The 15,548-nt window shown below is 49.5% G+C and overlaps 1 protein-coding gene across 3 annotated transcripts in view; it reads left to right on the forward strand.

Moving 5' to 3' along the window:
- nckap5l (NCK-associated protein 5-like) overlaps window positions 1–15,500 on the forward strand; it is a 41,479-nt gene extending 25,979 nt beyond the window's left edge. For all 3 annotated transcript variants that reach the window (XM_083656650.1, XM_083656652.1, XM_083656651.1), the window contains exons 3-13: window positions 6,255–6,395; window positions 6,720–6,788; window positions 7,338–7,376; window positions 7,483–7,602; window positions 7,895–7,987; window positions 8,739–11,728; window positions 11,816–11,945; window positions 12,224–12,296; window positions 12,408–12,686; window positions 13,239–13,390; window positions 14,255–15,500. In XM_083656650.1, coding sequence (XP_083512776.1) covers window positions 6,255–6,395; window positions 6,720–6,788; window positions 7,338–7,376; window positions 7,483–7,602; window positions 7,895–7,987; window positions 8,739–11,728; window positions 11,816–11,945; window positions 12,224–12,296; window positions 12,408–12,686; window positions 13,239–13,390; window positions 14,255–14,518 — 4,350 coding nt within the window. In that variant the 3' untranslated portion in view covers window positions 14,519–15,500. The remainder of the gene's footprint in view (window positions 1–6,254; window positions 6,396–6,719; window positions 6,789–7,337; window positions 7,377–7,482; window positions 7,603–7,894; window positions 7,988–8,738; window positions 11,729–11,815; window positions 11,946–12,223; window positions 12,297–12,407; window positions 12,687–13,238; window positions 13,391–14,254) is intronic.
- Window positions 15,501–15,548: the final 48 nt, after the last annotated feature.

The raw sequence follows: 15,548 nt of genomic DNA on the forward strand, positions 1-15,548 counted from the left end.
TCGTCTCTAGGGGGCGCTGCTGACAGTAGCAGCAGCGGCTGTCAGTCTGCTGACCCCCGCCCCCCCCCTCCCCTTCCCCGCTCTGTGGAAGGAGCTCCCTGGCACTGCAGCACCACGGGGACACTGGGCCTCTGAAGTGGGCCTCTGTGTGGAGAGTCACACGCTCCTCGACCAGCAGCACCACACCACAATACTGCACTTCACACAGCAGCCCCGCGGCCATATATCCATATTATACTATATTCATACACCACATCGCCAATACGTCATTTTGTAGGCGGCTGCAGGCGGCACATGTTCCCGCCACAAGCCTCTCATTAATAAACGAGATTGATTGTTATTTTTCTATCATTTTTTGGTAGTGTTATTTATTTTACATTGAAGTCAACGGGGAGTGGCTTGTGTTTTCCCCCTAAAAGGGGGCGGGGCCTAATTGCCGATCTGATGTATAGGACGAATCGGCGCGACGTCACTCGCCACCCACAAATGCGGAACCCCGCGGCAGTTAATAGTATGAGTTGTGCCGAACAAACGTTAATATCTCAAAAACGATACATCACATCGCTTATATTTTGACATTCTGAGTGAGAGCAGGATTAGCTCAAGAGTTTGATGTATAGTATATGCATGTCGTACTCGTGTTAAAGTCACTGTAAGCGGAGTATTGATAACTATAAGTGAATTATTTCAACGGCATGTGTATAGGAATGTTTCAGGACCAAGCTTTTTGATCAATATAAGCGGTTGATCACTAACCGTGATCAATAACCGTGATCACTATAAGCGGATTCTGCTGTATCGCGATATGGCATCTTGTCTTTTCCTGGTTGCATTATAGTAAAGTGATGTTATTTTCTGAACTTATAGCAACCAGACTGTTCTAGCTGTTCTATTGTTTGCCTTTACCCGTCCCACATAGTCATTATATCCACGATACTGATTATTATTTATTGTGTAAATATTTTTGTGAAAGCACCAATATTGTCGCAATATGATTGATAGAGGTATTTTGGTTAAAAGAAAACTTGATTTTGTCCATATCGCCCAACCCTACTTCAGTAGAAAATACAAAGATATACGTTGTGTATCGCCATTCAGCCTGAAAATACCGATATATGATTTTTGGTCCATATCGCCCAGCCTCTGTCTCTGTCTCTCTCTCTCTCTCTCTCTCTCTCTCTCTCTTCTCTCTCTCTCTCTCTCTCTCTCTCTCTCTCTCTCTCTCTCTCTCTGTCTCTCTCTCTCTCTCTCTCTTTCTCTCTCTCTCTCTCTCTCTCTCTCTCTTCCCTGTCTCTCGTTCTTCTCTCTCTCTTCCACTCTCTCATTCTACAGGATGTGAATCACTTCTTCTTCTTCTTGGCCTTCTTTGATCTTTTGATCGTTTCTTTGATTGCGGCATCGATTCTCTTCACATCCAGTCGTCCTTTTAGATGTGAAGGCCTGTTGGATCATTCTGAGATGAATGCGACGCACGTTGCGTAGAGTGATGCTTCTTTCCAGCGGTGTTTGCAGCTAAGCTTAATAGTGACGTTAACTCGCCACATGAAAAGAAGCCTCAGCTCGGCGGCGGCGCATTTCCACGTTATATTTAGCATCGCTTTTGTTGTCTTTTGGTGCACGCTGTCATTAGCTGTCATGTGATCATAAACACACAGAGAGAGAGAGGCCGGCTGCTGCGTGTTCTCTCTGCCCTCCGGCTCCGGGCTCTAATGTACATTAGCCAAGAGAGAAAAGTTGGTATTTATAACCAGTCGATAATAACGCTGCCGTCTCCAAGGTTAAACGCACAGCTAAATATCTGCTTACATTCTGAGATGGACCGCATTGATCCGCCTTCCATTATAGGGGCGTGTTCAGTCAATCGCAGCTCAATAAGAACGAAGCCGTACACTTTGGATGGTGCTGCTGAGGTTTGTTTTGTGGGGATTCACAAAGCCGCCAGTGTTGTGTTCAATAATCTTCCGGTAAAACGCTTCCCAAACAGCTCGTGTTACATGAGGCACTGAGTGATCTGCACTAGTTGGTAGTAGTGGATGGGTACGAGTACTCGATACCCCGAAATCATCCGGTACCAAGTAGTATCGAAACGTCTCCAGTCAAACGATACCTGCGTTCGATCCGTTTTGTACACAGAAAAAAATGATAATATATATATATATATAGGCTAAGGACGAATCAGCGTGACGTCACTTGCCACCCAGAAATGCGGAAGCCCGCGGCAGTTAATAGTATGAGTTGTGCCAAACAAATGTTAATATCTCAAAAACTATATATCACATCGCTTATATTTTGACATTCTAAGTGAAAGCAGAAGTAGCTCAAGAGTTTGATGTATAATGCATGTCGTGTTAAAGTTGTGTGAACTGTCGCAGTTTTTAAATTGTAAACAGGGTCAGCCGGCTACAGTCAGACACTCAAACTCAGTCTCCATAGGATTCCATTGCCACCCAGTGACGCGGTTTGTTTACCAAAATGCTGCTCGGCTGATCCCTCGTATTGATGGTTTTGCTCGCAGCCAATCACGGCAAGCGTTCTTCAAAGTGAACGAGACGTGTGATTGGCCCACTCCCGCAGCAGCTACAACCCCCTACAGTCTGCGGTGGTGAAGTCGAGCGCGCTGTATGTGACGGATTTAGCGGTTCAGCGTGCCGAGATGCCACCAAGACGTCCAAAAGTTATGGCTACACGCCTGTGAGAGATAGTCAACATGAGTCACGCTCTGACGAAGACCCTGCGTGGTTCAAAACCGCTCTGCGTTCTTGATTTTTGGACTTTTAACCGTTTTGATATGACCTCAATTAGAGTAAAGGCATTTAAACTTTACTCCTGGCTGTGTGTGAGAGTGCCTGAAGCAAGCCACCTTTCCGTTTGTTTCAAGTTGTATATTTAAATTTGAAGAGAGCACCTCGCATCCACCTGGAGGCTACAAAGTGAACACACGGTAGTTCTCCTCCTGGTCCAACACTGCGTGAATGAGTTTGAACGTGAGCCAGCTCCAGCCTGGGCAGGCATCCAGCCCGGAGAATTAGCCCCATCTCATCCCCTTCCCCTCCAATAACTCCTGACGAAGAAATGACTGTTAGGATCTTAGGGTCCAGCCTTGCTTCACCTGCTCCTCCTGCTTCCGGCACCTTTACCTTCTGTACTGTCGCACACACACACACACATACGCACACACGCGCGCGCACACACACACACACACACACACACACACACACACACACACACACACACACGTGCACACCTGGAGCCATGCCTACTAGACTGGTCCTCTGCCATGTGCCCTGCAGTGTCGCGTGCTCGTAGGCTGAGGCAGCCAGCGCGCTCTGCTCTGCGTGGTGCTGGAGGTTTGGATCCGTGAACGTGTTGTTGGAGCTGCAGAACCATCAGATGGAGATGATGATGGACACACAGGCTAATCTTTCTGGGATCTGCAGCAATGCAGGACAGGTGGATTATCACTGTGTTGCATTGGCTCAGTAATCCTCTATATAGAGAGGCAAAGTGACCGCCTACTTCCTGCTTCAGCACTGTACCAGAGATTTTCATCCGCCATTTATTTTCCCATAGACATTTCGTAAAATGCTTATAAAAATAGTTTTACTTGGTCAAACCAAACGGTTCAGATGTATTTAGAAACAGGAGAGACCGCATAACATTTCAATCGGACCAAAACGTAAAAGGATTGCGGATTTAAAGAAAATATTCTTTCGATGTTTTTTTTTTAAAGTTTTGGTCCGAGTGAAATGTTCTATGGTCTCTCCCGATTCTAAATATAGCTGAACCGTTTGGTTTGACGAAGTAAAAATATTTTTTATAAGCATTTTACGAAATGTCTATGGGAAAATAAATGGCGGATGAAAATCTCTGGTACAGTGCTGAAGCAGGAAGTAGGCGGTCACTTTGCCTCTCTATATAGGCACTGGGGCATCAACAACAAGATCTACTGCATACATCAGATCAGCAATTAGCCCCCGCCCCCTTTTAGGGGGGAAACACAAGCCTCTCCCCCCGTTGACTTCAATGTAAAATAGCACTACCCCCCCCCCCCCCCCCAAAAATGATAGAAAAATAACAGAATCAATCTCGTTTATTAATGACCCCAAAACTCCATGAAATGACAATATATTACAACTCGTCTGGCCATAGAATGGGCAAGATACACCGGAAATATGACTTTGACCTCAAATCATGTGACTCTCTCATGTCACATATTTACATTACAGCCCCGAGCCAAGTAGCCTACAACGACGCTGGGCTCCACTACAACAGCATTTCATGTCGGAAGACTAAATTAGCAACAGGCGGACACTGGAACTAGATCAGAGACGGGTCATGACTCATGAGTCACATGATTTTAGATGGGTCAAAGTCATATTTCCCATGTATCTTGCACATTGTGTGGCCGGCCAAGTTGTAATATATTGTCATGTCATGGTGTTTTGGGGTCATTAATAAACGAGATTGATTCTGTTATTTTTCTATATATTTTTTGGGTAGTGCTATTTTACATTGAAGTCAACAGGGAGGGGCTTGTGTTTCCCCCCTAAAAGGGGGCGGGAACGTGTGCCATCAGCAGCCGCCTACAAAATGACGTATTGCCGATCTGGTGCATAGATTCCACACAGGCTCAGCATTGTGGTTAGGAAGAGAGTGTTGTCCAGGGGTGTAGTGGTAAATACAGATGTGTAGTGGTAAATACAGATGTGTAGTGGTAAATACAGATGTGTAGTGGTAAATACAGATGTGCGTCAACTAGGGCTGCACAATTAATCGTATTTTCATCGTCATCGCAATATGAACATGCGCAATAAACACATCGCAAAGACTGCCTGAAACGCAATGAATAACAAAAGTGGTTTTATTTACATGCGTCATGCATTCCCACTCAGCATCTGATCATTTTGTCTTGTGTTGCAAATCCAGCGTACACCTTTCCCTTGCAACAGTGCGCTCCGCCCCTCTGCCAAAGCCCAAACACGCTGTGTGTAGTTTCAGCTAGAGTCAGTGTGTATTTCATTTCTTTATTCAGTGCGCATAGGCTATGTTTGGGTCTATGTTAGCATTATTAAAGCAGAAAGACATAGGAACTGTATAGCTAATATGCATACTTTAATATCTGTTTATTTATCGCAAGTCGTATCGTCATCACTATATTGAACAATGTTATCGCACATCGCAGATTTTCCTCATATCGTGCAGGCCTAGCGTCAACTAGCCAAGGTGAGGTGTTTACCCACCTTGTTTCCCCTCATTCATTGATACACTTTATCTGAAATTAGGCGGGTAAACTGCCTCGTTTCAAAGAGGAGGGTAAACTGCGTTTCTTGCGTGTCCCCTCCACTACACCCCTGGTGTTGTCCAAGACGTCCATATGCTGTAGAAGGTCTACATAAAAAAAAAACGTGTTGAAGCTAAGTGTCGGTATAAACACAGTGTAATGGTGGCAACAGCGTTAACGTCATTCTTACAGATGAGAACATTGGTCTGATCTAAACCAGACCTGGTGTCCTCAGTGTTTGTCTTGGCCTGCTTTGGTGTACCGGATGGGTGGGGTTGTAGTACTGCATCACGTCTACTCAGATAGCTGTCTGCCACATTGTCATTCATAGAAGCGAAAAACGAAATTGACTTTAAAATACTTTTTTGTGATCGACTAAACTCTCTGGCACTCGTCATGGCATCATCCTATGTGGCAAAACCCATCGGTTAAATCAAATACTACAATTATTTGTAGTTCTGTTTGACCTAGATTTGAAAATTATAATAGTGTTAAACCTTCCATTGTAAACGAGAAGAATAATATGTGTTGGGTTGTATCCCAGCTTTATTTGAACACGCACAGGCTGTTTTTTCCACCATGAATGAAATAGCCATCGTAATAAAGACTTTTAAACTTTTTGCCCAGAAGAGTGCATTGGGAGTTGGACCTCCCTTCTTTTTTTAAGATCAATATTTGGTTGAAAGAGAACGTGATGGCGGTTAGTTACAATGTTCAGTTCTGTCTTGCGGACACGGCAGGGAAAAAATTGCAAATTCGTCCTCTGGCAACAGTAGCTGATGGCTTCCAGATGTATCTTACCAGCCAAATATGACTTTTAGGGAAAGAATAGATGTTTGAATGATGGCTGGTCACCTGCCAAAGTGGCTGCCGTTCCCCCGCCCCCGCCCTCCTCTTCGTTGACAGATGAGATAATTTCCTGTAAAGAGAAGCGATGATGATATTTCCAATGTCCCCTTGTCCCCTGTTGCAGATGAGGACAATGTCCGACGAGACAGAACAGAGGATGTGTGATCAGGACTTTGGTTCGGACGAGGAGGGCGAGGAGGCGGACGTCGAGTCTTACCTGGAGGACAACAGCAGCGAGCTGATGGACCGACTGAGGGAGCTGGAGGTGAGTCAACGAGAAGAGACGTTTAAAACGCTAATGAACGATCCAGCTAATTAAATAGGAGGTAATTAATTGAGTGTGTCCCCAGTGGGTAAGACAAATAGTAACCAACCGCCATTATGGACTCAAGTCTGACTCGTGGCATTTCTCTCATCTCCTCTCTCCCATCTTCTGCTTCACTTCCACGGTAAACAAGCATAAACATAGAAATAGTGAAGTAATGTTTTTTTTAAGTAGAATCTATTTTTAGTAAGTAGTATCTATTTTTACTCTTCTTTTCGTTCTGAGCGTTATGTTGTATTTGATATGTTACCTTTTTCCTCACAGGCAGAGAATTCTGCCCTGATGTTGGCAAATGAGAGTCAGAGAGAGGCGTATGAAAGATGCCTGGATGAGGTGAGTTCTTACAGCCCGAACACACCATACGCCGAAGCTACGCTGAACGCAACGCAGCACGGAGGCAGTTTCTTTTCAGCGTCCTTGTTAACAGGAGAGACCGATCACACCGGCCACGCGCCACGCTGAGGCTACGCTGCACGCGTGCTGCCGCGATAGTTTCAGCTTCTGTTCTATTTGTCAAGCGTGCAGCGCGCAGCACGGGAGCAGCCAGGCATGAAGTCAATGCAAGTTGTGAGCGGGGGGAGGGCAGCGCCGAGCGAGGCGTCGACAAAACCGAGTGCTTCTGGTGTGAATGGCAAGGCTGCTGCTCGAAGCCTCCGTGAAGTGTTGCTTCAGCGCTGCTTCTGAGATACCTATGGTGTGGTGTCAGCTACTGTACGTCTTGAAAGAATGCACGTTGCACAAACAAAATGTATAAATGAATCTGTTCATTTGTCAGTTCATTTATTATGGATGTTATTATAATTAACTCATAATTCGTAAGTCACTCTGGACGCATCAACAAAATATCTGAAATGTCAGTTTTCTTTACTGTGTTGTTATTAGGTGGCGAACCATGTCGTCCAAGCGCTGCTAAACCAAAAGGTAACGACGTCAAACTTGCATTTGTTGTGGTTGTGTTTTTGGATTCCCTCTATCATGAGCAGTAAAGCGTAATGGATGTCACACCTGCTCTGTTGTTCCTCAACAGGATCTCCGAGAGGAGTGCATCAAGCTGAAGATGTTGGTGTTTGACCTGGAGAGACAGAACCGGGCACTTTGTGAGCTTTTCCAGCAGAAACTGCCCAATCACCCCACTGCTCACTACCAGGTGAACGAAACGAACACACCCTTCCTTTATGACCATTCATAAATCATCATGCATGTTTTTATATAGGCCACAACTCTTATATAGGCTTCTCAACAGCCAGTAAGAGCTGCAGATCATCTCCGCTTCACTTCAGCCTCATTCTTTCAAACACTGCTGTGCTCGTAATGGATCTCAGCGCTCTCACCTCTGCTCTATATATTGTTCCAACAGACATTGTTGCTTTGAGTTTGTGTGTGTATACAATAGCTGTATACAATGTCATCATAATTGCTCCGTGGATCTCCCGTTACAGGTCCAGGCGGGACCCCTCCCAGACTACAATGCACAGCTGCACAATGACTCTGCCAAGCAGGTGGAGCCGGCACAGACTGAAGCACAAGCCAAGGTGATTATTATTACACACAGCCCAACGCAGAGAAAACCTGACCAAACATAAAGTGAGGAGTGAAACAGCCGGGGGGGGGGGGGGGGGTGATGATGTCATAGGCTCTGAATGTGAGACCAGGCATGCCCAGCTGTGTGTGATGTCATAACCGCTGATGCTCTGGCATTTGCTCCTTTCTCCACTATAGAGAGGCAAAGTGACCGCCTACTTCCTGCTTCAGCACTGTACCAGAGATTTTTATCCGCCATTTATTTTCCCATAGACATTTCGTAAAATGCTTATAAGAATAGTTTTACTTCGTCAAGTCAAACGGTTCAGCTATATTTAGAATCGGGAGAGACCGCATAACATTTCACTCCGACCAAAACTTAAAAAAACAACAACGAAAAAATATTTTCTTTAAATCCGCGATTTTTTTAACGTTTTGGTCTCAGTGAAATGTTATGTGGGGTCTCCTGTTTCTAAATATATCTGAACCATTTGGTTTGACGAAGTAAAAGTATATTTATACGCATTTTACGAAATGTCTATGGGAAAATAAATGGCGGATGAAAATCTCTGGTACAGTGCTGAAGCAGGAAGTGACGTTCCACTTTGGCTCTCTATTGTGCTGGAAAGACCTCCATTGCTAATCTGCCCTGCACTTGCTTCCTGTAGTACGCAATGCATGCAAAGGTCTTGGCTCGTGATGAGTGATGTTGCTCCTGACTCACATTGCTCTGCTGATAAGAGATCTCTTTTCTATCCAAAGGGAAATGGCTACCGCACACAGCACGCCTCCCCGGGCCCCCGCGGCCCAGCCGCCTCCATGGAGGCTCTGTCTCCCTTCTTCAAGAAGAAAGCACACATCCTGGAGGTCCTGCGCAAGATGGAGGAGACGGACCCGCTGAAGTTCCACCCCTCCACCACCAGCCTCTCCTTCTGCGACTACAGCCAGGTGCTGATGTCCACGGAGGCCGTGCTGGCCACCGCGGACCCCCTCCCGTTACCGGGCAAACCCCACCACACACACTGCCGCTGCACCTCCTCCTCCTCCGACAACACGGACACACACCACCAGCATGTGAACGGGGACGGGGCGGTGAAGTGCGAGGCAGGGAACACCTGCTGTTTACACTGCAAGAGGAGCCCAGACAGCCCCAACAAGCCATGTAGTCCCCCGAAGGCCACCTCAGCCACCCAGAGCCACGTTGTTGTTCCCTCAGCTGCTACGAGCGAATGTCACAGGAAGAGCACAACAGCCGAGTCCGTCCCCCCGTCGAAACAAAGCTTGAAGAATGACACCCACCAGCAAACGGCAGGCGCCGCCCCGCACTCATCGGTCACGGAAACAGCCAATCACAGCCCGGAGGTGGTGGTGATGGGGGCGGAGCAGGAGTCTGTGGAGAGTTGTCCCAAAGCGAGTAGTGCCTCTGAGGAGCTCACTGGTTTCTATCCCACCTCCCACCTTCCCGTCGCCACGAAGGAAAGCACTCAGGACGCCCACTGTGACGCGGAGACGAAACGAGACGGCGTTCACAACGGGCCGGTGCTCTCCTCCGTCGACGACGCCCCGTCCAACGAGCCCTCTGCCGTCCCAGAGAAAGACACCACAGACGCAGAGGCTTCCTCTGTGAGAGCCGGTGCCTCGCTCAGCCCCAGCTCCTCCTCCTGCCTCGGCGACGCCAAAGCCGCCGCCGCCGCCGCCGCCCACGTCAACTCCCCGTCCAAGCTGCTCAAGTTCCTGAAGATCCCCGCCGTCGGGGAGAAGGCTCAGGCTTCCACCAGTCCCGTCCGCTTAAGTCCCCAGCTCACCCGCAACTCCCGGATCCCCTGTCGCACCAACAACTACGAGGTGTACCACTCTCCCGTTCCCACGCGCAGAGCCACCACCACCGAGAGGTGCAGGGTGCCCCCTCCTCCGCCCTCCAGGTCGGAGTCCTACCCGGCCACGCACTCGGCCCCGACCTCCCCGCCCCAGCAGCCCGAAGACGCCTGCTCGCCCCCGGCTAAGGACATAAGCTACAGCAGCCTCTCGGCACCCAAAGCCAGTGCCGGCCCTAAGCTGGGCCCGGCCACTTCCTCCACCTCCTCCTCCTCGCCCAAAGTATCTCAGATGGTCCCTCACTATGAAAACGTCTCTGACCTGTCCACCAACTCGCGAGAAGAGGAACCACCCCAGGGTCTTGAGAAAAGAACCACGCTCCCGTCCCAAACCAAGGTGAGCGGCGGTGAGAGGAAGCTGGTGAAGTCGCTACCGGAGAGCGTCCTCAATCCCCCGCCTCAACGGAAGCAGTCGTCGTCCACCTCCACCTCAGAGTCGACGTCCGACGACGAAGAAGACGACGACGACACAGAGAGCCCAGTCTGGGTTAACCACCACAGCCTGCCCAGCTCATCTGCTCCGGGCAGCAAAGTCCAGGGCAGAGTGAACTACTCGCGGAGCAGAGACAAACCGGAGACGAATACGAGGGAGACGCCGGTCACGCAGAGCTCTGAGGTCACCCCGCCTCCCCCTCCACCTCCACCTCCACCCAAGAGGAACGATCCCTCGTCCATCCCCAAGAGGCCTGGGACGGGGCCGGGCAGATCCCCGGCTGATTCCAGTCACCACGCCTTCAAAGACAGGCTGGCTGCACTGGGCAAGCTGAGGAGCTCCGAGGATCTACAGGTCAGTGTGAGGCCAGTCGACACGGCGACTACAGAGAGCAAGACAGCGGAGAGGCCCATTGAGCAGCATAAAGAGGAGCAGAGACATTCCAAATTTTCAGACCCTTTGGATGGTAAACCTAAAGCTGCTAGTGGCGGTTTGAAGTATCCTGGGCCATCTCAGGTGTATGAGCCAGGGGTGAAATCTCTGCCCGCCGGTCCAGCAGTGGTCAAACCAGAACTGTGTGTGACTAAGACGGAGAGCCCCAAAAGTAAAATCGGTCTGCCCTCTCCCAACGCAGACGCTCCCCAGGTGCTACGCAACAACATGAAGTGTCCGGCCTCCCTGAATCTGGCCTACAACGCTAAACCTGGCCTCAGCCCTCACAGCAGCAACAGCCCCAACAGAATACCGCCCAAGTCGCCCTCCAAACCGTGCCAGGGCCCGTCCGTCCACCGAGGGGGCAAACCCGGAGAGGCGCCGCCGCGCTACTCCTCCAAATCCGAGGAGAGGTCCAAGATCGGCAGCAAAGGGAAGAAGAACCCGATGTACGGCGACAGCCTGCCCCCTCCTCCTCCGAGACCTCCGTCCGACATCCAGGAGGAGAAGCCGCCCGCGTCGCAGCCGCCGGGCCCCGGCCCGCAGTCGGCCATCGAGCAGAAGGTGATGAAGGGCATCGAGGAGAACATGCTGAAGCTCCAGGAGCAGGACAGAGGAGGGCAATGCGCCGAGGTCAAGCAGAAAGCCTCCAACGGCATCGCCAGCTGGTTCGGCCTGAAGAAGAGCAAGCTGCCGGCGCTGAGCCGCAAGACCGACGGCACCAAGGCGAAGGAGGAGAAGACGAGGGAGTGGAAGATCAACATCCCCTCGGTGGGGAAGGACTCCGTCAAGATAGCCAGCAGGTGCAAGGAAGGCGTGGAGGGTCTGAACATCTCCACGCTCATGGAGAAGGCGGAGGGGCTGAGGAGGGCGCTGGAGGAGGAGAGGGCGTACGTGGAGAGGTCGGGCAGGGGTCACTCCTGCGAGGTGGTGATGGACCAAGCTCAGGGACAGCTGGCCGTCATGTACAGGGGAGGGCGCTCCGACAACTTCATGCAGCAGCTGCTAAACAGGTGAGGGATGAATTCTGAGACAAGATCTTCTGAGATGAAAATAGGGGCTCAAAGATCTGAGCTGGATGTTTGTGTGTGTCACTGCAGGGTGGATGGGAAGGAGATGATCAGCATGCCCCAGCGCCGCCTCTCGTTTGACTGTAAGACCTCCAGGCCAGTGTTCAGTCAGCAGAGCGAGCTCATCACTCACACGCCCAGCCGAGACAATATGGAGAAGGTACTCCTTTTGGTTACACAGCTTTTCATCATTTGTTTATCTCTGTAGTTCATAGTAAGATCGACAAACTATTTCACATCTACAATAACGATAAAACAAATAATTGATTCCCTTTGATCAGTAAAATACGGCCTACACATTATGCTCACAACTTTCAAAAGAGCCAAAACTTATCTTATCTTATCATTTGGCAAACGATTTTCTCAAGTACCTATTTAAAGAGCTGAATTTGAGTTGATTCACTGTTTGACCGCATGCTTTGTTGCGCCCTCATGCAGGGATCAGACCGAATCACCAACGTCACATCCGATGAGAACCTCGCAGATCCAGTTCACTCTCAGCACTTTGCAGGTAAGAGGAGTCTGCTGGGAATTGGTCTTTTCATAGTTACAAATAGCACACGGTTCATGTGAGCCTGTGAGGAGGACACTGAACTTCACGCTCCTCTCCTCTCCTCTCCAGGTTCTGGTGCGTCCACCTACACCCTGGACAGCGGCATCGGTACGTTCCCTCTGCCTGACTGCAGCAGCGGTGCCGCGGGAAGGAGCCTGTCCAAGACACGGCCCGGTTCGGAGCACCACGCCTCCGGCTCGCCGGGGAAGGTCGGGCGACGGGCTCGCACCTTGGACCGGGAAATGACATCACAAGAGGAGTGTTACGCGCCGCACAGACAGCTGATCCCCACTATTCAGTACGGCTCCATGCTGGAGGGGAGGAGCTCGGCTGGCGTGATCCACGAAGGTGCGAATAATCCTGTCTTAAAGTGTCATACCGAAGCTTAATACCTTTCTGAAGTGGTCAAGTCATTCCAAACATCAGTAAAGTCTATTACACAGCCTGCAAACTCGGTTCTGTGTGAACAGAACAGACATTCTGCAGTATCTAATGATAGCAAATATCCCCGGCTAGCTAACAGGGAAATGTGGATAATGAGGGGCTTATAATATCCTAATTCTCAGGTGTGAATATATCACTATCACATTATAGATACCAGAGCACAAATACATATATACAGTATATATGCATGACATTGAGCAAGGACACCAAACCACTGAATTACCCTTTCCTCATTAAGACTTAATTAAATTAATTCATTAAATTAAGTGTTCGTGGGTTCGCTCCTGACAGAAATAGATTAATGTTGGAGGCTGTTTACAAACAGTGAATTTAGTACTGTGTGTTTTGCTGATAATCCAAAATGTAACTTTGTTTGTATGTTTGGTGAAAAATCCCCGTGATCCGTTTGTATTGAAGGGACATGTCCTGAATCAGTAAATTTTATGCCACGTACAGACAAAGAGACCCACGGTCCGAACATGTTCTCCCCCCGCTCCAAGACATGGACCTTCCCCAACCTGAAGAACCCAGCAGGAGCCACGGAGGTCTACCTGGCAGTGGAGGAAGAGGAGGAGGAGGCAGTGACCTACGGATCACCGTTCAGAGGGGTGTGTAGAATATGACTACGAAAAATGACAGATTTTCAATTACATCAAAACTTGATCGATTTGAGATCAGTTTTATGAGGCTGTTTGGCCATAGCGTTTGGGGAAATCCTGGACAGCAGCAAGAAGGAATTATCAAGGCCACTCTCACCATACTGGAAATACTTTGCAGTCAGTAGAAAAGCATTTAAAGTAGGGATACATTTCTAAATCTGCATTCACATCTCACCACAAAACACAGCACCAGATTCTCACTTGAGAAATTAACTATGAACCACCAGATTGTTAAAGATTCACAATTGGATCATTTCTGAAGCCCATCAATGGCCATGTTCAGACTAGGAGGCCACATCTGATTTGTGAACTTTAGTGACCTATTAATGACTTTATCCAGATTGGTTTTATGAGTCTGGACGCTCCAAGTCTGATTTGTGTCACTTGTCCCAAACCACATATGGAGGTAGTTTCCAATCTGCTTCAAATGTGCTTTTGACTGATGTGTCTTCAGTGCGGACGCGCAGATCCACCAAATCTGATTTGAACGTCACTCGCAACTCGTCATCAAATGCTTCTGCGCAGGAAAACCACGTCACCAATGTAGGTATTTACTGACGCCCACGTCGTTACCATAGCAACCCATGCAGATAGGCTGTTTAGGTCTGGACACACAGATCCGACTTGAAAATCAGATTTGTGGCAGTGCGGACACACTCCCAGATCAGATTTGGGAAACCAATCAAGATAATGATGATTGATGACTTTATCAGCAAATCGGATTTGCCTGTAATGTGAACATGGCCAATATGTTACATGAAATGAAACTTGTGAGCTAAAATGTGCCCCACCCCCCCCTCTGCACCCGTCCAGAGCGTGAAGCCCGGTGGCCCCTCCTCCAGCACCCGTGTGGTGGACCCGGGCAGCCTGCCCGTCCCGTCCCAGGCGGGCCAGAGCCGCAGGGGAAAGACTCGCACTCCCAGCGTCCCCGAGGTGAGCCGGGAGGCGGGGCTGGAGCTGCTCAGGGAGCGGCCAGAGGAAGCCCTCTCCCCCAGTCGCCCCCAGGTCCTAGAGACCCCCGAGTCGCTTAGCGATTCTCTCTACGACAGTCTGTCGTCTTGCGGCAGCCAAGGATGATACGGCCCAGGGGACGGCGAGGGGGGGACAGGAAGGACCGGAGAGGCAAACGCTCATCTAGTCTAGAGACTTTTGACAACCCACAATAAGCCCTAGTCAACACCTTCTCACTCACACTGCGTCGATTTGTGACGCTTTGTCACGTGCTTTTGGCGTCGGTACGGACGCGCACGGTACCCGTGTGTGTTATGTTTGGACGCACACGGTTGGGGTTGGGGTTAGGCACTGGTAGCCACTTGGTTGGGGTTAGGGGTTATGGATATGGGTCACGTCATGGTTGCAGATGGATGCCCTGCAGCAACGGATATTCCTCGCCACCTGCCTTTCCTCCCCATGCTTTCATAGCCCCGCCCCCTTCAGAACCCCAGGGCACCCACCTGGCGTTTAAAAGGCCCGGCTGCCGGTGCACAGTAGCAGGCTTTCCCAGGGCATCACCTCCGCTGCAGGTGCAAGCCGTGTGCGCTCCTAAGCCAACGCGCCCAGGGGTACCCGTGAAGGCAAACACGATGCCAGAAGGGTTACCGTGGTGCGTCCGTACCGACGCCAAAGGCACGTGACAAAGCGGGCGCTAATCGACGCAGCGGGGAGTGAGACTGGCCCCTAGCAATGTTTTGAACATGTCTCCTGATTGCTGGCTGTAACTGTGATGCTGCTGACCCCGCCCCCTTTGAGGAACAAAAAGAAACGGCTCTGTTGACGTCCGCGAGAACATTTGTGATGATGACGACGCTCGTCTCATCATCTCCAAACTCCGTTGCAACTGGAAAGGCAGATTGATGGGACTTCTCCTCAGGATTTCTAATAAACATGAAACCAAAAGCCACCCAAATAATATAGGTTGTTCACCATCACTTTTTCACAATGAAATTGACTGTGTGGACACTTGTGTTAAATTCATGTATACAGGACTACAAAAAAGCATGGCCAAGCTAAGGATTCTCACAAATTGTCACTCCTGATATAAAGTACTTGTTCAGCTGGATTTTGCCTCATTCCTGTCTTCTTTTCGCACCCTGGTAGACGGTTCTTT

The sequence above is a fragment of the Poromitra crassiceps genome (assembly GCF_964638095.1).
Source record: "Poromitra crassiceps genome assembly, chromosome: 20".
Lineage (NCBI taxonomy): Eukaryota > Metazoa > Chordata > Actinopteri > Beryciformes > Melamphaidae > Poromitra > Poromitra crassiceps.